At 42.2% G+C, this 22,099-nt stretch overlaps 1 protein-coding gene across 1 annotated transcript; it reads left to right on the forward strand.

The window, feature by feature from the left end:
* Window positions 1–1,042: 1,042 nt before the first annotated feature.
* On the forward strand, window positions 1,043–21,670 carry LOC146260517 (protein NLRC3-like). The gene is given in 13 exon segments (XM_084670253.1): window positions 1,043–1,105; window positions 3,276–3,415; window positions 3,920–4,033; window positions 4,900–5,013; window positions 5,910–5,956; window positions 6,075–7,872; window positions 8,014–8,187; window positions 10,806–10,979; window positions 11,434–11,607; window positions 12,601–12,774; window positions 15,722–15,768; window positions 18,373–18,710; window positions 18,713–21,670. Coding segments are annotated over 12 exon segments (3,426 nt in total). The 5' UTR covers window positions 1,043–1,105; window positions 3,276–3,332; the 3' UTR covers window positions 18,902–21,670.
* Window positions 21,671–22,099: the final 429 nt, after the last annotated feature.

Here is a 22,099-nt window from a genome sequence, read left to right on the forward strand (position 1 = left end):
GGTGAGGGAGTCGGGCTAGTAATCAGAAGGTTGCCGGATTGATTCCCCGCCGTGCCAAAATTACGTTGTGTCCACTTCACCCTACTTGCCTCGGGGGGAATGTCCCCTGTACTTACTTACGTAAGTCGCTCTGGATAAGAGCGTCTGCTAAATGACTAAATGTAAATGTACTAACCCTAATACTAAAACTTCCTAAAATGACCAATACTACCTATCCAGATACATTTGATCTAATGCAACAATCACCAGGATAGAAACAGTTAACAGATCTAGCTGTAACATCGAGTCTATGGGGAACCAAGAAACTGAGTGCTCGTTTTAGAACTAGATCTGTTAACTGTTTCACTCCTAAATTAGTCCTTATTCCTAAACCTCACAGCCAGTAAGAGGCAGAGTGAGGAGAGGTTTACAAACCCATCTTATGTCATCTAGTAGAAACAAATGTAAACAATATTAAAAATGACGTGTATTGGATGTGTGTTAGCTTTACAGTAAGTGATGCTTTTGAATTTTGCTTTTTAAAGTAGTTCAACACAGGTAATCCCGTTTGTTTAATTGTTTTTTATGATGTAGCCTATGCTATACGAAAAATATATTTATGATTAAAAGAACATTACATTGTTTACAAGAGCACAGATTCTACATAGATCTTAATTTTGCTCTGAAAGTGCAGCAGATTTATGCGTTTAACTTTAACATTTAATTGAATTCATTCCGGGGAACCACATGCCCCGGACTTCCCAAGAGGGTCGGGGGTTTGCCGTGTCTTTCTTACCTTTTTCACCCCCGACCTGTTTGCATGACTTGTTATTAGCAAGAGGGATAGTATTTTTGCAAGGCACTATATTAATGTCAGATTCTCATTTGGGGCTTTGCACCCCTAAAGGTCTGATACTAAAATTTCCCCTGGTGCACAGACTGCATTCAATTTCTTTCAATACTAGAGCAACAGCACCGTCTGTGCACGTCCCTGACTAACTGTGTTTCCTGGCTGTGTGGGTGTGGGCTGAAATAACAGACGTAGCCTAAATTCAAAACGAAAGTAAAATGTTAGTTTCGTATCCGCATTTGCGTCGACAGAAAGAATGTAAAGGCAGTCTTCAAAGTAAGTAATTTGGAACAATCTTCCAGAATATAATGTTGACGCAACACAGAGAGAGAGAGAGAGATAGATCCACATAACCTGTGTTAGATTTACAGGTAGGCTAATGGTAAGGTTGGGATGTCTGAAATAGGATCGTAACATTAATGTTAACAACATTACAAACATTACAAACAATTGTTTTGTCAGTTTAGGGACTCAAAATATACTTTTCTTTTTTGTCATAGTTATAACGGTTTTGTTAACAGTAACTAGAATGACAATATTCCTGTGGTCGTTAATGTTCGTTCAGGCCCAAGCCCAGGGGTCAACATAAATGTATACAAAAGACAATGTGGTTGTCTTTTGTCTTTTTGACCTACTAGATCCAGACCACATCCTTTACAGAGGACTTGAGTGTCTGGGTCTTGGGAGGAGATATGTACAAGGATGAGGGTTCACTATGGAGGACCAAACCTGCCATATTTACAAATGAATGAATGAATAAATAAATGTCCACATCCATGCATTTAGACATAAATAAATTAATACATGTACTAATTAATGCACAATTGTCAATCAATATTACCTTATAATTTACATGTATTTACTTGTGTATTCATTTATTTATTCATTCATTCATGTATTCATTCATGTATTCAATCATTTATGCATTCATTTATTCATTCATTAATTCCTGTATTTCTTCTACTCAAAATGTTAATGAGATGTGTCATTTAAAATAGGTAGGCGGTATTTGACACACCATTGGCTAATCGTTTTCAACGCTTTGTATTCGATTATGTAGCCTTACATCCATCCTTGCTGTCATGGACAACATGGACAGGCAGGCCAACCTTGTTGACAAAGATTTAATTCACCATATATGATATTTGGATAAACAAACATGTTATAAAGATTTTACTACGTTAGTTGTGGGCTATCACTTAACACCCAACTTCACTATGCTGACCGGCCAACCATGTGTTTACCCCGATAAAAATGATACCCGAAATGTAAAATGTAAACATTTTAAAATAAAAAAATCCTGATTGTTGATTGTCAAACCAACATATTTGTCCTGTGTGTAAGAGCGAGATAGACGATCTGTCATAGCCCCCAATCAAGCAGAAGAGAAATTTGTGAAGATTGACGACACAAAATAAATCATCGAAGATGAAAAGTAGCTTAGTCCTAAATGGAGTTGTATGCCCCACAGCACATATTTTACAAAGACTACGGCAACAAAAGCCAAACGTTGCCACGTTATGTTGGGAATGGGATGCCGTTGCGACGGTTGTTGGAGCAACAAGTTGCCTAAATAGCCTGTAGCCTATGCCATGTTTATGTACCATGTCAGCTTTACATGTATAAAAGGAAAGCTCAGAGAAGGTGAAAGGCTTGGTGACCGGCGTGGAGAAATGCGCGTCTGGTGTGAACAGCATCGTGCCATTCCTAGCGTATTGTGGCGCTCCAGGGTGCTTTGCAGCTAGTGTGTCCCAGGCGTTAGCTAGATTGAATCTATGGCTCTGGATTGATTGCAATGTCTGAACATCAGTTTCCACGCCTACTGGCCTCCTCTCATTATCATATTGGGAACAATGAATGAATGAATGAATAAATAAATGAATTAATAAATGAATAAATAAATGAATATATAAATGAATGAATGAATAAATCAATCAATCAATAAATCAATCAATAAATGAATACATAAATGAATAAAAAATTAAATACATACATACATGTAAAATATATGTAACTATTGATTTACAATTGTGCATTAATTCATATATATAATCGTTTATTTCTGTCTAAATGCATGGATGTGGACATTTATTTATTCATTCATTCATTTGTAAATATGGCAGGTTTGGTCCTCCATAGTTCACGTGTTAAGCCTCTCTGCCAGCAGGTTTACATGACATTACAGAAAGTCAGAAAATGATCTGAGTTCACTCTGCTCTTAAGTGTAAAACCACACTCAGCAAGGCCTTGGTCCAAAGTCAGATCAGTAATATTTATATAATCAGAATCAGAATTAGGTTTATTTGCCATGTAGGTTTGCACAAACATAATAAAACATAATCATGAAGGCCAAGGCACAGTCTCCAAAATGAATTACTAACTAGGTTAATATCAAGCTGCTTCTTCCTTAAGGTAACACTGGTGTTGTTTGTTCAAACTTCTACAGGTTTGGCTGAGCTGGGACTCTCCTGGTGCTGCCCTCGAGGAGAACTACTGCCTCTAAATGAGTCTGTCTGGGGAGATAGAGGAAGGGGGCCCTGCCTCTAATATGAGTCTCTCTGGGGAGACTGAAGACACAGTCAAAAGGTACGAGTCAAAAGGAGAGACTAAATGTATCTTTTGTTACTCTTTGTGACATAGTGAATTAGGTAAATAGTAAAGGGTAAGTAAATGGTTAATTCAGTATGTGAGTGTCTTGACATTAATACATATACATATATATATATATATATATATATATATACATACATACATACATACATACATACATACATACATACATACATACATACATACATACATACATACAATGCAAGGTCTATCACATTATCCAGCTGTATTCAACCATCTCAAATGTTGGTACTTGACATTAATACATATAAATATATATATATATATATATATATATATATATATATATATACAATGCAAGGTCTATCACATTATCCAGCTGTATTCAACCATCTCAAATGTTGGTACTTATGAAATCCTATTGGAACATGTCAGTTATTTTAATCATCATGCCTATGGATGCATGGTTGGGTTTGATTAGCTACATTTTTATTCTATAGCTGCTATATTTCTTTACAGGATCAAGCATCAGAGACCAGCCTCACCTGTACCCAGCTGTGTGTCCATGAAGAGTGACAGGTCTATGCTACTCCCATTCAACTTCAGAGAAGGAGATCTTACCACTGAGTCAGGGTAGGAACTAAAGTCTGCTGCAGCCATGTTCACAATTATCAATATTTTTCAGGAAATATTTTCCTTTATGTGTATGAACGTTCTGTGCCATTATCTGTATCTGTTCATTCCAGAAATGATCAGTATTCAGATAGAAACAGGAATGGGGGTGGGGCCTACAACGAATGTAATGTTCAATTAGTGTTTTGTGACCATTCAAGTGTTTTTTCTTTAATAGGGTAAAATTGTTCCAAATGCGAGACAATAGAGAATGCTTTAAATCAAAATATTTGAAAAGTAAATATGTAATGAGTATACTAACCTAACTGTCCTACTGGTTGAACCACTCTTTATCCAATATTCTCTTTAATTCTTCATGTTTTTATTTATCTACTTCATAACAAATCCATTCTTAACGTTTTGTTTTGACGAGTGTTTAAATGTTTGCCTAATAAAAATATGGTTATAGATGTGCAACATGTCTTAACCCCACCAGTACCCTCCTTAACTAAGCGACTTGAGTGTTCAATTATACAATAGTGAAGTAGTCATGATTGTTCATGTGTAACTCTTGAGTAGTCCTGAACCAAAAAGTCAATTGATCTACAGATTAGTTGTCCTATGATGGGAGTTTCCCCTTCAATAGAACCACACAGCCTCTATAACAGTAAACGGTTAATTCAGTATGTGAGTGTCTTGACATAAATACGTATAAAACAACAATGTGAGGTTTATCACATTATCCAGCTGTATTCAACCATCTCAAATGTTTGTACTTGTGAAATCCTATTGGAACATGTCAGCTATTTTAATCATCATGCTTATGGATGCATGGTTGGGTTTGATTAGCTACATTTTTATTCTATAGCTGCTATATTTCTTTACAGGATCGAGCATCAGAGACCAGCCTCACCTGTACCCAGCTGTGTGTCCATGAAGACTGACAGGTCTATGCTACTCCCATTCAACTTCAGAGAAGGAGATCTTACCACTGAGTCAGGGTAGGAACTAAAGTCTGCTGCAGCCATGTTCACAATTATCAAAATGTTTCTGGTAATATTTGCCTTTCTGTAAAAAGTTGTGTGTGGAGGGAGATGGCAGCTTTGAAATGATCTGTCTGTGTGTGTGTTAGAAATATTTATATGTGCGTTTTATGCAGCCTAAAAGAATACTGTTGTACAACATATCTTAGAGTGCAGAAAGAAGGAACTCCCCAAATGAAGTTAGACATGCCATTACATAAACAGGCTGACTGTTACCTTTATTCAGCATGTAAAGATTGTTTACTTAGCAAGTAAGCTGAACAGATGTCAAACTCCATATTGTAACTTTTACACTGCAAACTGAAGATTAAATTAGATAGTTTTTCACTCCAAGACGCACACACACACATACGCGAGAACTTTTGGATAAAAGGAGACTGACAGGTCCTCAGACTTCAGACAACTTTGTATCACCATAGACTTGTCTCCTTGCTGCATGCTGCAAGCAATGCAATCTTCCTTGACTCCATCAACTCTGTGCTACTTGAGAAAAGATGTTCCTGATAGTGTGAGGCCCACCCCACCAAAATACGTATCTGAAAGGAACAGCGTGAGGTTTATCACAACCTTGAACCTGGAGAGATATCATCCTGTAGGTTTACACTTCAACCCTGCTCCTGGAGAGGTACCATCCTGTAGGTTTACACTCCAACCCTGCTCCTGAAGAAATACTCTCCTGTAGACACAAACACCAGCTCTAACTAGTTCAGCTAACCTGAATGTGAGTGTTGACCACAGACTTCCCCTCCTAGTGGAGGCCTTCAGTTGAACCAGTTCAGGTGTGCAGTGTGCAGTGTATTTGTGTCTGTGTGTTTGTGAGAGACTGGTGTTCATATGGGATCATGTCTCTGCAGTCTGCTGCCACCTGGACAACAGGATATTCAGAGAAACATTGACATCAGTACGAACTTCACTTCATCTTTACCCAACATGGTTTACTTCTTTTTCTGGTCATTTCAGTACTTTGTCATGACTGTTGGTATTAATGTAAAGATAATGAACTCCTTGTTCTTCCATAGTTGTGAGTGGACTCCAAAGAATGTTAGGGACTCATAAAGCCACTATGAAGAGGAAGTTTGAACATGTGATTGAAGGCATCATGACATCAGAGAATGCCATCCTCCTCACCAGTATCTACACTGAGCTGTACATCACAGAGGGAGACAGTGAAAGGGTTAATGATGAACATGAGGTCTGGCAGCTTGAGACGGCATCCAGGATACGAATCACACACGACACACCCATCAACTGCAATGACATCTTCCAGCTCCTACCTGGCCAGGAGAGACTCGTCAGGACTGTGCTGACAAAGGGCATCGCTGGCATCGGAAAAACCGTCTCTGTGCAGAAGTTCCTCCTAGACTGGGCTGAAGGGAAGGCAAATCATGAGGTGGATGTGATGTTTGTGCTTCCTTTCCGGGAGCTGAATCTGATCAAAGATGTCCGGTACAGTCTCCTTCAACTGCTGAGAGATTTCCACCCAGAACTTCACATGGAGGATGGAGAGACCCTTGCTGTCTCAAAAGCCATGTTCATCTTTGATGGTCTAGATGAGAGCCGACTCCCTTTAGACTTCAGAAGAAACCAGAGCTGGTGTGATGTCACTGAGTCCACCTCAGTGGATGTGCTGCTGACCAACCTGATCAGAGGAAACCTGCTTCCCTCTGCTCTCATCTGGATCACCACTCGACCTGCAGCAGCCAATCAGATCCCTTCTGAATGTGTTGACCTGGTGACAGAGGTACGAGGGTTCAATGATGCTCAGAAGGAGGAGTACATCATGAAGAGATGCAGTGATGAGATCCTGGCCAGGAGAATCATCTCACACATCAAGACATCAAGGACCCTCTACATCATGTGCCACATTCCAGTCTTCTCCAGCATGTGTGTGACAGTCCTGGAGCACATGTTGAGAGCAGATAGCACAGGAGAGATGCCCCAGACCCTGACTGAGATGTACGCACACTTCCTGCTCATTCAGACCAAGATGAAGAACCAGAAGTATCAAGAAGGAAACGGGACAGATGAAGAGGAGCGCTTGAGGTCTGACCAGGAAGTTCTCCTGAAGCTGGGGAAGCTGGCGTTTGAACATCTGAAGAAAGGCAACCTGCTGTTCTACCAGGAAGACCTGGAAGAGTGCGGCCTCCATGTCCAAGAGGCATCGGTGTACTCTGGAGTGTGCACGGCCATCTTCAAAGAAGAGTCTGTGCTTTTTCAGAGGGTGGTGTACTGCTTTGTGCACCTGAGCATTCAGGAGTTTCTCTCAGCAGTCTACATGTTACATTGTTACTCAACCAACAACATGGAAGCACTGAGGCCGTTCCTACGAAGGAAGACTAAAGCTCTACCTGAGAATCTATCTTTGGAAGACCTGCTGGAGGAGGCAGTAAACATAGCTTTGCAGAGTAAGAATGGACACCTGGACCTCTTTGTGCGCTTCCTCCACGGCCTCTCACTGGAGTCCAATCAGAAGCTGTTAAGAGGCCTGCTGACTCAGACCCAGAGGAGTCCAGAGAGCCTGCAGAAGACAATAGGATCCCTCAAGATGTTGCAGAAGAACAAGATCTCCCCAGAGAGGTACATCAATCTCTTCCTATGCTTGATGGAGATGAAAGACCATTCAGTACAGCAGGAGGTCCAAGCATACTTGGAGAATAAATCATCCAAGAACCTGTCTCTAACCCACTGCTCAGCACTGGCCTACATGCTGCAGATGTCAGAGGAGGTTCTGGATGAGTTTGACCTGCAGAAATACAAGACATCAGGGGAGGGGCGCAGGAGACTGCTCCCAGCTTTGAAGATCTGCAGAAAAGCTGTGTAAGTAGTGACGTAAACATGCCATTTACATGTCAACTATACACATTTAGTCAAATGTACACACACTTTACACACATTTCATATGTTAAACATGTCTTTGTGAAGCACATACAGTTGTTTCATGTTTATTATGTACAACAGACTCTCTGGATGTAAACTCACTGATGCATCATGGGAAGTGGTGTCCTCAGCCCTCACCTCCAACCCATCCCATCTGAGAGAGCTGGACCTGAGAGACACTGTCCTGCAGGATCGAGAAGTGAAGCTGCTCTCCGCTGCACTGGAGAATCCAAACTGCAAACTCGAGACTCTGAGGTCTGGATTCCTTCATTTATTATGTTAACATTATTTAATTAAGAATGAATAAACATCACATTTACAAAAGTGACATTAGGTGATTTGCTTACTCTTAATTCTAATAAATGTGCAAGTTTATAAGATGTTGATCTCTGGATGAATAAAGTACCGTATTTCTTCGAATAAACACCGTTCTCGAACAAACGCCGCCCCGAATAAACGCAGCGCCAAAAATGAACGTTGTGTAATAAACGCCGCCCCTCGAATAAACGCCGCACCCAAAACATCTGAAAAAATGGTTATTTAATTGGTTACATTCAACCCCAGTATTTATTACACATGTACTACTTTCACATGTACTAGTAATACTACTTTTCTTTCTGTTTGAAAGCTGTGTATGAACGTTTCGGCATGCTGCTTCAGATTTCCTCTGAAGCAGCATGCCAACACAGTTGCAGGGGAGAGCGGGGGCGTAAGTAACACGGGACAAAAGTAACAAAGCAATTTTCTCAGAGCCTTGACTTCATTTGCTTTCCAAGTTATGACAGCACCTTCAGCATGCAACCATTGATGGAACTGCCAAATTTCACGTGATTTTGTAATCGTTTGCCGCTTTTAGGTGCGGAAAGCACTTTTCAAGTGAGCGAAGTAAATTACTCAGGCTGTCCTTTTTTGCTAATTAGAAGTTGTGTTTCCCGTTTCATGTGTCACAGTCACAGATCAATCTACAGGTTATTCAAATCAAATCAAATGTATTTGTAGAGCCCTTTTTACACGCAAGCATGTCACAGAGGGCTTCACATACGCACATAGAACTGCCCCTCAACCAACCTAAACCATCAAGGAAGACAAGGAAAGACTCCCAGAAAAACTCACAACGGGAGAAAAAATTGAAAAAACCTTGGGAGGAGCAATTCAGAGAGGGATCCCCTCCTCCAGAGACGGTTGGTAAGAGAGAGGAGCAGAACACAAGCTAAACATAGTCATACAATGTCAATGGGTTTTGAAACATCAAAATCCATTGTTTGGCTTTATAGACGTTGGATGGGACCTGGAAACTCGCTGTTGGCCGTCATGGAGACTGGTTTCTGGTTGACGACCTGGTCCAGCATTGGTAGACCGACGACCTGGCAGGTCCTGACAGCTCAGACCCCCCACACCACAGGGAATGTGTGGGGGGGACAGAGAGGAGAACAGGGATTAGAGAATGCCAGGAACAGCTAACAATTACAGTCGTAATAGAATGAGATCCCCACCGGTCAAGTGTGGACTAGTGCAGCACTTTAACAGAGCTAAGAGGGTATTTGATGCAGCCCCACAGACCAAGACAGCGACAGCCCCCCTCGGTTGGAACATTAAATCTGTTCCGGGGGAAACAACTCTAAAATAGGTTATATTTATTTAGTGCTCTAACACATTCTGAAGGTTGCCTTGTCAGAGTTTTTCAGTATAAAAGTAAATCTGGTTTAAATGTCAGGAGTTCCTGTCGGGACGAAAGTAACACTTGTTACTTTTGTCCCGCCGCTAATGCAGTAGTACGTGGTGAATTTCTGTTTGTGGAAAGCATTTATTAAAACATGTTTGTCATATTATATCAACAGAATATGCCAAGAGTGAGGGTCAGAAAGACAGACTGAGTTCTGATTCAGTAAAAAATTATAATAAATATTTGATGCAACTGAAATGTAAAATTCATAGTTTTTTTGCTAAACTAATGGACAAAATATGTTTGCAGTTACATATTAACAAGGTCATATTCAGGTATATGTAATAAAAACCAGAGTAACAAAAAATCTAGCTTGTATCGTTGTGTTACTTTTGACCCACCCCTGTGTAACTTTCGTCCCAACTGATGGGGTCGAAAGTAACAATGTGCAACTTGTGTTCAAAATGAAATTATACTGAAGTTGTTCGACATTTGTACAAAATACCATCTGATATTGATAGACCACACTTATAAGTTATAGACCCAAGCAAAAATATATCTGTCTAAAACATTCTCTTTTAAAATTACGTTTTTCTGAAAAATTTTACTTTCGCCCCCGCTCTCCCCTACTACCGACGCACACCTAATTGATGGCCAATGAGAAAGGAGTTTCTGCTCTCAGAGACAAAGAATAGACAAGGAGGTCAGCGGTGGAAAATGAAACCTGTATTTTTAGCTGCATGATTCATTTGTCAAAACGCCAGCAACAAAGTTGTCTATTGCTGCACTGCAGCTACAATTCACAAAATCTGTCTCACTAATTAAACGCCCCCCTCGAATAAACCCTGCCCTCGAATAAACGCTGCACCAAAAATGAACGTTATTCAATAAACGCTGCAGCGTTTATTCGAAGAAATACGGTACTTGTTTATACAGCCGTTGTTGTTTATTTTAGCCACTAGAGGGAGCAGTGTGCTGCTGTTATTGTGACTGGCCTCACAATGGGATGGGAAGCTCAGGCTCAGACATCTCCAATGTTCAGTTAATGGCAACAGTTTAAACAAAGCTAGTCTGAATGTAATAAACATGCCTTATTGTTACTTATTCGAAAGATATCCCGAAGTTGTTCTAAATTGCTCAAGTTCCATAGTGACCATAAGACCTGTTTCAGGTTAGTGCTGTTTGTAATCCTGTAATGATCCTTCTACAGGTTGCCAGACTGTCACATCACAGAGGAAGGCTGTGCTTCTCTGGCTTCTGCTCTGAAGTCAAACCTCTCCCCTTTGAGAGATCTAGATCTAAGCAACAGTGACCTGAGGGATTCCGGCATGAAGCTGCTCTCTGCTGTAGTGGAGGATCCACTCTGCAAACTGCAGACACTGAGGTGTGTTGGTATTCATTTATTATGTATACATTATTTAATTAAGAATAAATTAACATCACATTTCCTTTAATGAGTTAGGTGATGGGTGATTTTCTCCCTCTTAATTCTAATATGTATGTAAGTTTATAAGATAATTAACTCTATAGATTCTCTGGATGAATAAAGTACTTGTTTATACAGCCATTGTTGTTCATTTTAGCCACTAGAGGGAGCAGTGTGCTCCTGTTATTGTGACTGGCCTCACAATGGGATGGGAAGCTGAGGCTCAGACATCTCCAATGTTCAGCTAATGATAACACTTTAAACAAAGTTAGTCTGAATGTAATAAAAACGCCTTATTATTTCTTATTCTAAAGATATCCCGAAGTTGTTATAAATTGCTCAAGTTCCATAGTGACCATAAGACCTGTGTCAGGTTAGTGCTGTTTGTAATCCTGTAATGATCCTTCTACAGGTTGCCCGCCCTTCACCTCACAGAGGAAGGCTGTGCTTCTCTGGCTTCTGCTCTGAAGTCAAACCCCTCCCTTCTGAGAGATCTGGATCTAAGCAACAGTGACCTGAGGGATTCAGGCATGAAGCTGCTCTCTGCTGTAGTGGAGGATCCACTCTGCAAACTGGAGACACTGAGGTCTATTCATTCATTTATTATGTTAACATTATTTAATTCAGAATTAATAAACATCACATTTCCAATAATGAGTTAGGTGATAGGTGATATTCTACCTCCTAATTCTAAGAAGTCTGTACATTTATAAGATAATGAACTCTACAGACTGGATGAATAAAGTACTTGTTTATACAGCCGCCGTTGTTCATTTTAGCCACTAGAGGGAGCAGTGTGCTGCTGTTATTGTGACTGGCCTCACAATGGGATGGGAAGCTCATGGTCAGACTCCTTGATTTACTGAAATTATTATGAAATGTTACGTTCTACTAGGGCCATTTGCCTACTTTAGCAAGTCACTGTATTTCCAAGCCCTGATAGTGTAACTGAGACGACACAGTAAATAATTCCTCTTTCAGTAAGCCCCCGTTCAAGTGTTGAGCATTAAATTAGCTACACAGTCTGTAGAGATCTAGGGACAAAGCCACTTTTTTGTGTTTTGCTGATGCAGAATTCAGTAAAATAAAATCTGTAAAATAGACCTAATGAGTGGCACATGACGTGAGGTATCATGGCATTTTATTTTGTTTGAGTTTTAACTTGTCCAGTTGGGCAAGTCAATTTATCTTCCACTTTCCCTACAAAAAAATCCACTTGTCCCGGACAAGCGAACAAGTCTTAATGTCGAACCCTGAATAGGGTACACCCACAATTACCTTGCATACTTGAACCTGTCTTGAATTAGTCTGATTACGTGATATGTAATTGGCCTTCATTGAACTGCTATAACCATGACAAATGTGTAAGGGTCATTCAAATCAGGTTTGCGACATGGTTCCATAGAACTACTACCTCCAAACTGAACACAAACAAAACCTTCCTGAACTGGGGGAAAGGGTCACTCTGTCTAATGAGGGAGGAGCAGCTATGACAGCACCTGCCAAATGAACCCCTCTGTGCTGACTCACTCTGGAGGCCCAGATGGATTCTGTCCCAACATTGATCCTCTTTCTACAGGCTGTCAGGCTGTCTGGTCACAGAGGAAGGCTGTGCTTCTCTGGCCTCAGCTCTGAGGTCCAACCCCTTCCACCTGAGGGAACTGGACCTGAGCTACAATCATCCAGGAGAAAAAGGATTGAAGCTGCTCTCTGCTAGACTGGAGGATCCACACTGCAGACTGGAGAAACTCAAGTAAGGAGATGTTTGTGTTTTATATATCTCTTTATGTAATGTTGCAACACTAAATATACATCTAATTATGTTACTAGGCGTTGCATTTCATGATGATACAATTAAAAACTGCATGTTTACTATATCATCTACAATATGGTGCAACTATGATAGTAGCTACAATCATACATGTATTTCCAGGGGTCTATTACAGAAAGCGGGTTTAGGGAAAAATGACTTTTTTAACCCTGAGATGAGGGAAACTGATGTTTTAGTTCCAGAAAGAGAGGTAACTAAAACCAGCCGTTGTAAAATTAGGGGCTTAGCTCAAACCTAGGTCCTTGTGTCGGTTTGAAGTGAGTGTAGCTAGGGAGATTTTTTCATTAATTTGAGCGCAAAAAAGTTTATGTAATATTAACATTACGTTGGACTCATATTGTTATATTTGCCGAATGTCTTTAACTACGAATATTATTATATTTACTTGAAGGAATCTGCTTAGGACAAATTTGTGCAGAGAATTCTGATACCCATCTCAGGGTTGAAAAACTTGACTTCACCTAGTAAGTGGTCAGAGGGGGTCAGTCACAGTTCTGGTTCTATACATTACATTACATTTACATTTAGTCATTTAGCAGACGCTCTTATCCAGAGCGACTTACAGTAAGTACAGGGACATTCCCCAAGGCAAGTAGGGTGAAGTGCCTTACCCAAGGACACAACGTCATTTGGCACGGCCAGGAATTGAACTGGCAACCTTCAGATTACTAGCCCGATTCCCTAACCGTTCAGCCACCTGACTCCCTGATGAACCACCCATGAACCATCAGTGAATCAGGGAAAAGCTGTCAACTGGCGGTCAATTTTTCATAGTGGCGGCGCGCCACAAATAAATCAATAGCCTATATGGGAAACACTCAGGGCCGGAGTGGGGACTCTTTTCAGCCCGGAAGTTTCTGGCCCAAGACCGACCCACTTTTATTTGTATACCAAACAGGGTCGGATGCAGCCTGCTTTGACTGGGGGTGCAGTGAACTTTTCTGGGGGGTATCATGATTACAGAAAGGGACCATATATATATTTTTTATATTGATAACATTTTTTAGACTGCTTAACGATCCAAGTATTAATCAGGCACGGAGCCAGACATTGTAAACATTCGGGGCTTAGCCCATTCGGGGCTCAGCCCTAGGACGTATGGGGTTGATGTGAAGCAGGGACGTCCACAGTTAATGAAAAATGTTTGCCATTATTTGAGCGCAAAATCGTTTTTTGAGCTTTATGTAAAATAAACATAGATGTTTTTCAATTGGTAAAACCTTGTCTAGTGATGCCATCACTCTGGCCCTGCTCCCATCCATCCTCCCTGACTCGTATCGTTACGGAAGGGCCCCCCGCCCCGCTATCGGTAGCCTATCTGAGAACACTTTTTGGAAAAGACTAGGGCTATGGACCCAACCAACTCTATTTGGGAGGGGAAAACTCCCTCACATAGTACAACCCATGCAGAGGCTGAGGTGTCAGAATGCGGAACGTGTGTAGCCTACTTTTAGAGAAGATGGATTAACGTGACAAATGTCGACAACAAAAAATCCTCCACCGGCCCAAAAGTGAAGCGGCCCACCGGGAACTCTCCCAATTCTCCCGATTACCCACCCCGGCCCTGGAAACACTGGAAACTCTGGGTGTGTTACCACGGTAACTGACTGTGAACTTCACCTGCTTGCTGGCAGCTTTTCTCTAACAAACCATGAGTTTCTCCCTCCTTCATGCTGAGCCTGAAGCAACTGGCAGACGTGGGGTGTCCTTTCCTCATAAACCTGATTGTTGTTGAAGCCATATAACACATACGGATGACATGGCATTTTACAGTTTTCCATGCAGAGCTAACCTGGCATTTACTGAACATCTCACTGTTAATCTTTGCTGTGGAAGGTGACGGACCCTCCTTCTCGTAATGCCAGGTCATGCTCTGTTAACAAGGAGACAATGTGCCAGTTGATTTACCATTTTCTCATCATTTCACTGTACATGTCAAAATCATAATTCCACACAAGAATATCAAAATGTACATGGGTAGAGAACAGTGTAGCTGAGTAGCTACCATACAGTAAGATGTACCTCTGTAGGTCTTTCTGAATCCAGCAGACAACATATCTTCATCATTATGTGATAAAGTGCCCTCCTCTGCCTTCTTTCTGTTAGCCCACACAAGTCAAATGTTCCTCTACTAAGCAGGATATTAGGTGAGACGACATTTATTCTGTTGGGGATGAAAGCTGCTACAAGTTGAGAGCTTCTGAATGAGATTTACTTGGTTAAATTCTGTCAAATATGATAAAAACAATCATGTGTTGGCATAAGTAAGGTATGTCGTTCCTGTACTTGCCTGCACATGAGAATTTCTAATTCCAGTGAATTAGATTTTAACTCAGATCAGCTGTACTAGAACATTCTGGAGTTTTTCATCTCAGGGTTCATCATGTCAGAGTTTAGAGTTAGGCTCAGAGTTTGTCAAATCAAGCGGAGCTGGTTCATGCAGGAGACTCCGAGACCTATTGCATCACTAGCAACTCATCATGTCTCGCGTCAGGGCACTCCTTCCTAACAGGGCGGGGCATATAGCAGGGTATCCGCCTCCCCGGCCTCCACCCTTGGTCTGTGTTTTCTTTTGCAGGGGGAATGTGTTCTCTGCTCGGATGTTGAGAAGGTGTCTCCGTTGGGTGCGGCAGGCAGCCGTTGCGAGCAGAACCATTATGCCAAATTCAAGTATTATAATCATGTATTGTATTGTGGGCAAGAAAGTATCAAGTAAATAACACCACTGAGTTCTCCTGCCTGAAACTGCTTTCTGGAATACACCTCTGATGATGAGATAGAAACAACATGTGTACTTAGAAAGTCATTTGCGAAGTCACTTATCAATAGGTGAAGTGTATTTTTATAATTCCTCTGCTTATCCCTACAGCGTGGATCATGGTGCAGAGTGTAGGATCAAATCTGGCCCTAGGAAATGTGAGTATTGGCTGCTACTTGGTTCTATTACACAAGGGACAATACCATTAGTGAGTTGGATACTGTAAAAAATGTACACACACACTGTAAACACTACCTTTACAAGCACAATAAACACAATTACCCACATCAATACTGTGTATGTCTGTGTGTGCTATGTCCCCTCCCTTCACCCTCCCTTCTCTCTCCTCTCCACTTCCTCCCCTCTCCCCTGCCGTCCCGTCTGTCCTACATCTCTCTACTCTCTTCCTGTCCTCCCTTCTTTTATCTTCTCTGCTCCTCTCCTCCTCTCTGTTCCTCTCTTGCCTTCCTCTCCTCCTCCCCTCTCCTCTCTTCCCACACTTCCCTTCTCCCCTCCCCTCCTCCTCCCTCCCTTACCCTCACACATCCTCTCTTCTCCTTTTGTCTCCTCTTCTCCTGCCCTCTCCTCCTCTTCCCTTCTCCTCTTCTCCTGTCCTCACACCCTCTCTTCTCCCCTCCCCCCTTCCTATCTCATCTCCCCTCTCTCCTTGCCTCTCCTGCTCTCCTTCTCCTCTCCTGTCCACCCCTCTCTTCCTCCTTCTGGATGGATGGACAATTGACAGAGAGAGAGAGAGAGAGAGAGAGAACGATGAGGGGAGAAAAGGGAAAGAGAGGCGGAGTGGAGGAAGGAGGAGAGAATGGTGGGATAAAGAGAGAAAGAAAAGGGGGGATGAAATGGAATGTGGATGTGTGTATATTTATGTATTTTCTAATAACATGAATAGAATAAGAGGATAATAGAAAGATGGAGGGACAGGGGGGCAGATCCCTCCCTCTCCTCTATGAGAGGCTGCATAGAGAAACTACTGGAACACTTGCTCATACACATACACTCATCACTTGTGCTTTAGTACTATTATACTGATGCAGTGTTTCCCACAGATTAGAAAGCTATTTGGGGCGGGGGTTCGAAATAATTCTATCGTTAATAATTTGTTACACAGAACTTTATTATATTAAATATTAATCCAAAATGATTCACACCTTCACAAAATCAACAACAACAAATAATTTCTGCATATGCAGGTAGCAACGCTAGTGCTAAATAACTATTTAACTGGTCGGCTCCATGACGCCGGGTAAGTAGGTAGGCCTACCTTGCGAAAAGTAGCCTCAACTTTCCTAGACCTTTAGCTACGGCACTAATGCAGAAGGCTCGCTGATATAGCTGTCGGTCTTACTAGAACGGTGTAGTATGCACCGTTGCTAACGTGTGCTGACGTTGTGACTGTGTGCGTATGTGAGAAAGATGCGTGAGTGACAAAGAGATGGAGGGAGAGCAGGTAAGAAAGGAAATGCAGTTGAACGAATACGCCGCGGGTTTTAAACTAAATGATGTAAAAAAATACAAATAAAAGGCAATATGTGGTGGCCGATGTTGATTCTGTGGCGCACAGCCACGAATTAGTCTATGTGTGGGAAACACTGTGATGTCATGGCAATACATCCTGAATTAACACATTAATTCACCCTAGACAGCCTCTCATTGATCCCATCCTCTCCTCTCCCTCACCACTCCCCTCTCTAATGTCATCTCTTCCTCCACCTTCCCTCCTCTCTCTTCTCCTCCTCTTTCTCCTTCCCTGCCCTCCCGTCCTCTCTCTCCTCATCTCCTACAGTGCTCTCCTCTCTTCTCCTACTTCCTTTTCCTCTCTTCTTTTCTCCTCCTCTCCTTTCTCATTTCCTTACCTCACCTCCCCTTCTCTCCTTTCCCCTCCCTTTGCCCCTTCTCTGTCCTCCCCCCACCCTCCCTCACCACTCCCTTCCTTCTCATCTCCTCTCTTCCTCTCTTTTCTCTTCCCCTCCCTCCTCCACCCCTCCCTCCTCCCCTCTCCGCTGTACTCATCCATTCTCACCTCCCCTCTCCTCTCCACCCCTCCATTCTCCCCTCCCTCCCTCGCTCTCCTCCTCTCTCCTCCTGTCCTCTCCCCGCCCCTCCCCTCCCTCACCCAGTGTCTGGTCTAATCTCCAGTAGCTGGTGTGTGTGTTTTCCCTCTTCTCTGCTCTGTCTGCTCTCTTTAGTTACCATTCATTGAGATGATAGTGTATACAGTATATAGATAGTACATAGATACACACACACACACACACATATATATATATATATATATATATATATATATATATATATATGTGTGTGTGTGTGTGTGTGTGTGTGTGTGTGTGTGTGTATCTATGTACTATCTATCTATTTGTTCAACCGAGTATTTGGCAACATTTAAAATAACATGAATACAAGTTGTACACCTGTGTGGTGTAGTTACAAGTACGTATATGTTGAGTGAGTGAGAGTGAGAGTGAGTGAGAGTGAGAGTGAGAGTGAGTGAGAGTGAGAGTGAGAGTGAGAGTGAGAGTGAGAGTGAGAGTGAGAGTGAGAGTGAGAGTGAGAGTGAGAGTGAGTGAGTGAGTGAGTGAGTGAGTGAGTGAGTGAGTGAGTGAGTGAGTGAGTGAGTGAGTGAGTGAGTGAGTGAGAGAGAGACAGAGAGAGACAGAGAGAGACAGAGAGAGACAGAGAGAGACAGAGAGAGACAGAGAGAGAGAGAATATATCAGTAATATATTGTGTCTTGGTCTCCCCCATCAGATAAATGTGAGCTCACACTGGACCCAAACACAGCATGGAGATACCTCTCTCTGGCTGACGAGAACAAAAAGGTGACAAGGGGGGCAGAGCAGCCGTATCCTGGTCACCCAGAGAGATTTGAGGACCGTCCACAGGTGCTGTGTAGAGAGGGTCTGGCTGGGCGCTGTTACTGGGAGGCAGAGTGGCGTGGAGGAAGGGTTTATATAGCAGTGACATATAAAGGAATCAGCAGGAGAGGAGGGAGTGTCTGTGTGCTTGGACAAAATAACAAGTCCTGGAGTCTGAGGTGTGATGATAAGAGTTATTCTGCCTGTCACAATAATAAGAGCACTGCCATACCTTCCCCCCTTCCAGCTCCCACAGAGTAGGAGTGTATCTGGACTGGCCGGTCGGCACTCTGTCCTTCTACACAGTCTCCTCTGACACACTGACCCTCCTGCACACATTCCACAGCACATTCACTGAGCCCCTCTACCCTGGGTTTTATGTTTCATTTGACACCTCAGTGTCCCTGTGTCAGATAGAATAGCCCACACACACTGTGCTCTCATAGATGTTATTGAAGATTGAACTGTATACAATTGTAATTGATATCCCAGAGTGTTTGTAAATATTGGTGTGTGTAGAATATTTGTTTTGTTTTGATTGTTGACAAACAGAACATTTAGGACCAGTAATATGACAGTATTACCCACTTGAATATACACTGTGTGTGTCTAGTAGTGTGATCCCCTCTCTCATCTTATCTACTCTCTCCCCCCATCCCCCTTATCTACTCCCCCCCACCTCCTCTCCCCTACTTCAGTTAAAAACAATAACATAATACAGAACTGAATAAGACTGAAATTTGCTACATTTCTACAGTAATATTGTAATGATATATATTTTGAATCAAAAATTAAAATGCTATAAAATAATCTCTACGGAAGGGTTGTGCTAGGTGAGGAAAGTGATGCAGAGAGAAGAAACCAGCCAACATTTGTATGGGACAATGTGGCATTTCACCACTCCTGTGCAGTCACCGAGTGGTTTGCAGCCCATCCCAGAATGGTGTCACTTTTCTTCCCACCTTACTCTCCATTCCTCAACCCCATAGAATCATTATTTTCCTAATGGAGGTGGAAGGTTTATTGTATGACCACCATCCCCATGATCAAATGTCCTTCCTGGACGCAATGAATGCTGGATGCCTGGACATTGCCAGGGATGGATCAGACATGCCAGAAGATTCTTTCCTAGGTGTATTCATTGATTCATTCAGGTAACATATATTGCAGTGAATTCTTAACAGTAGAGGTGTCCTTGTTTTACATAAAAAAACGTTGTATAATGCTACCTGTTGTTAGTGATTTTTAGGTCATTGTTTTGTGGGTGACAAAGTACGTTTGTTGGCTGTCAAACTTTGCTAGTGTTATGGAAGAATGAGTTGATTTGAGACATGTATGAAGTGATTTGTTAGTTTTAGTGCATTTAGAATGTGTAAAAATCTGCTGTGCCGAGCTGAAAGTTGCTTAGGAGAACTGTGTGAAGAGTTTTGAAAAAGTGACCTAAGTATTGAAAAATGTGTCTAGCGACTGTAAAAAACTGTAACAGTCACTATTCCAACATAACATAAACGATCGTGCTCTTCACGTCCCACTCTAAAGACTGACCTGAGGTCGGGTATCACTGTTTTAGAGAAGCTTCGGGTGCCTCCCCATATGAAGTCGTGGACATCACAGGCCAGTACCCCAGTTACAGTCTTTGTCAGTCCAATAGAAAACAGCGGGGTCTACTTTGGACATTTTGCCCCCTGCTTCCAGCACTGTCTTTCACTTTCAAGTGGGATCTTCTGCAGCATCATCGTCATGATCCATATTGTCCGCAGCATCTGTCACGTTATGTCTCTTTCCAAAGTCAGTGGTACTTTCTGAATGGTCATGGACAGCTTGTTGTTCACCAGCTTCATTTCTTTCATAAGTCTCAGGTAGTGCACCCTGACACAGGTACCACCGTGTGTGACTAATACCACTGCTCCATCTTGGCCTATCACAGTGCCTGGTCCTTTCCACTCTGGGTAACTACTGTCTTGTAGTACACCTTGTCACCCATGTCGTAGCTCTCATTTGTACCACGTAGCTGTTTACACAGTGCGCTTGTTACGCTTGTTCTCTCTGAATACTCTGCCTCAGTAAATGAAGGGAGTCAGATAGGTGAGCGAGCGGTTAGGGAATTATTCATCAGAAGGTTACCGGTTCAATTTCCGGCCATACAAATTGACGTTGTGTCCTTGGGCAAGGCACTTCACCCTACTTGCCTCGGGGAATGTCCCTGTACTTACTGTAAGTCGCTCTGCATAAGAAAATGCAAGGCAGAGATGTGTTTTGCTACCCACTCCCTTTTTGCACTGCCCTCTGGCGGCTTGTCAGTCAGCATACAGGGCAAGTTAGGGTTCTGTCCAAACACCAACTGAAGAGGACTGTATCCGTGAACATTCTGCATGGTATTCTTTGCCATAAGCGCCCAGTTCAAGGCAATATGTCCCAGTCACAGTTGTTACTGTTTGTCAATTTCTTAATGATCTCAGTCAATGTTTGACTGTGACGTTCACAATACTCACAGTCCATTACTCACAGGGCTGTATGCAGCTGTTGTTTTTACTTCTATATGAGGTTTACTGCCATATATCTGACCTCATCATCGTTGAGCTATCCTCCATATTCAGTTTTGTTAAATTTAGATACAGTTGAAGGATAGAGAGATGGAAGTGAAGGATAGAGAGATGGAGAGACTCAGACAGGACGTTAGAGAGCTCAGGGAAGCACACATCTTACTGGAGGAGAGACAAGTCAGAGGCAGGAGAGATCAGAAGGTACTGGTAGTAGTGTTGTCTTGGCTCAGGAGAAACTCTTCAGGTTGGCTTCTTCACAGCCTCAGACGTACAGCAGACCCTGGTCTGTTAGCAGCTCTGAGTGAGTTTTGAACTGCAGAGAGGAAAGCAATGGAGATTAGAAGAGTGAGGGACAGGAGATTGGAAGTGAACAAGAGAAGGGAAGAGGTGAAGAGTAGAAAGGGGGAGGAGATATAGGAGAGAGGAGTTTGAGAGGTGCTGGTATACTTACTGAAGTGGAAACAGCAGTATTTACTGTTTGATCACAGCATCCATTACCAGGGTATCATACGGTACATTTACAAAGTAAGCCCTGAAATTTTCTGACTTCCCTGTGATACTTTGTGATTGAGATGCTGTTGTACAGCAAAGTAATGTTTTTTGCCTCCTATCGGGATGAATAAAGTGTCATGATGTTCTGTCATTTGATATCTGTTTTTGTGTTTTTTTTTCAAAACACCTAAAACTGAAGCCTCTGTTGACACGTCATGTTGACAATGTCTTTTTAGTTTTAGAAAAGCTCTGCTGTTGACCAATCACCTCACTGATCACTAAAGCTCTCCTGAACGACTCCCTTTTTCAGCAACTGGCTGATATGCTCCCTTACCTCACTGTACTGTGTAGGGGGAATACGCCTGTACGGTTGCGTCACAGGTGTGTCATCTGTAAGATGTATCTCATGTTTCACCTTATCGACATGTCCTAAATCCTCATCTTCAACTGCAAATACCCCAATATATTTCTCCAACAGATCCTTCAACTTTGCTTGCTGTTCTGGACAACCACCAATCTGCAGCTGGTCAATGACAGACTGAATTAGAGGACTCTCCTGTCTGCTGATCAATACTGACTTGCTCG

This window comes from Hypomesus nipponensis, chromosome 13, assembly GCF_054491055.1.
Source record: "Hypomesus nipponensis isolate SF chromosome 13, ASM5449105v1, whole genome shotgun sequence".
Lineage (NCBI taxonomy): Eukaryota > Metazoa > Chordata > Actinopteri > Osmeriformes > Osmeridae > Hypomesus > Hypomesus nipponensis.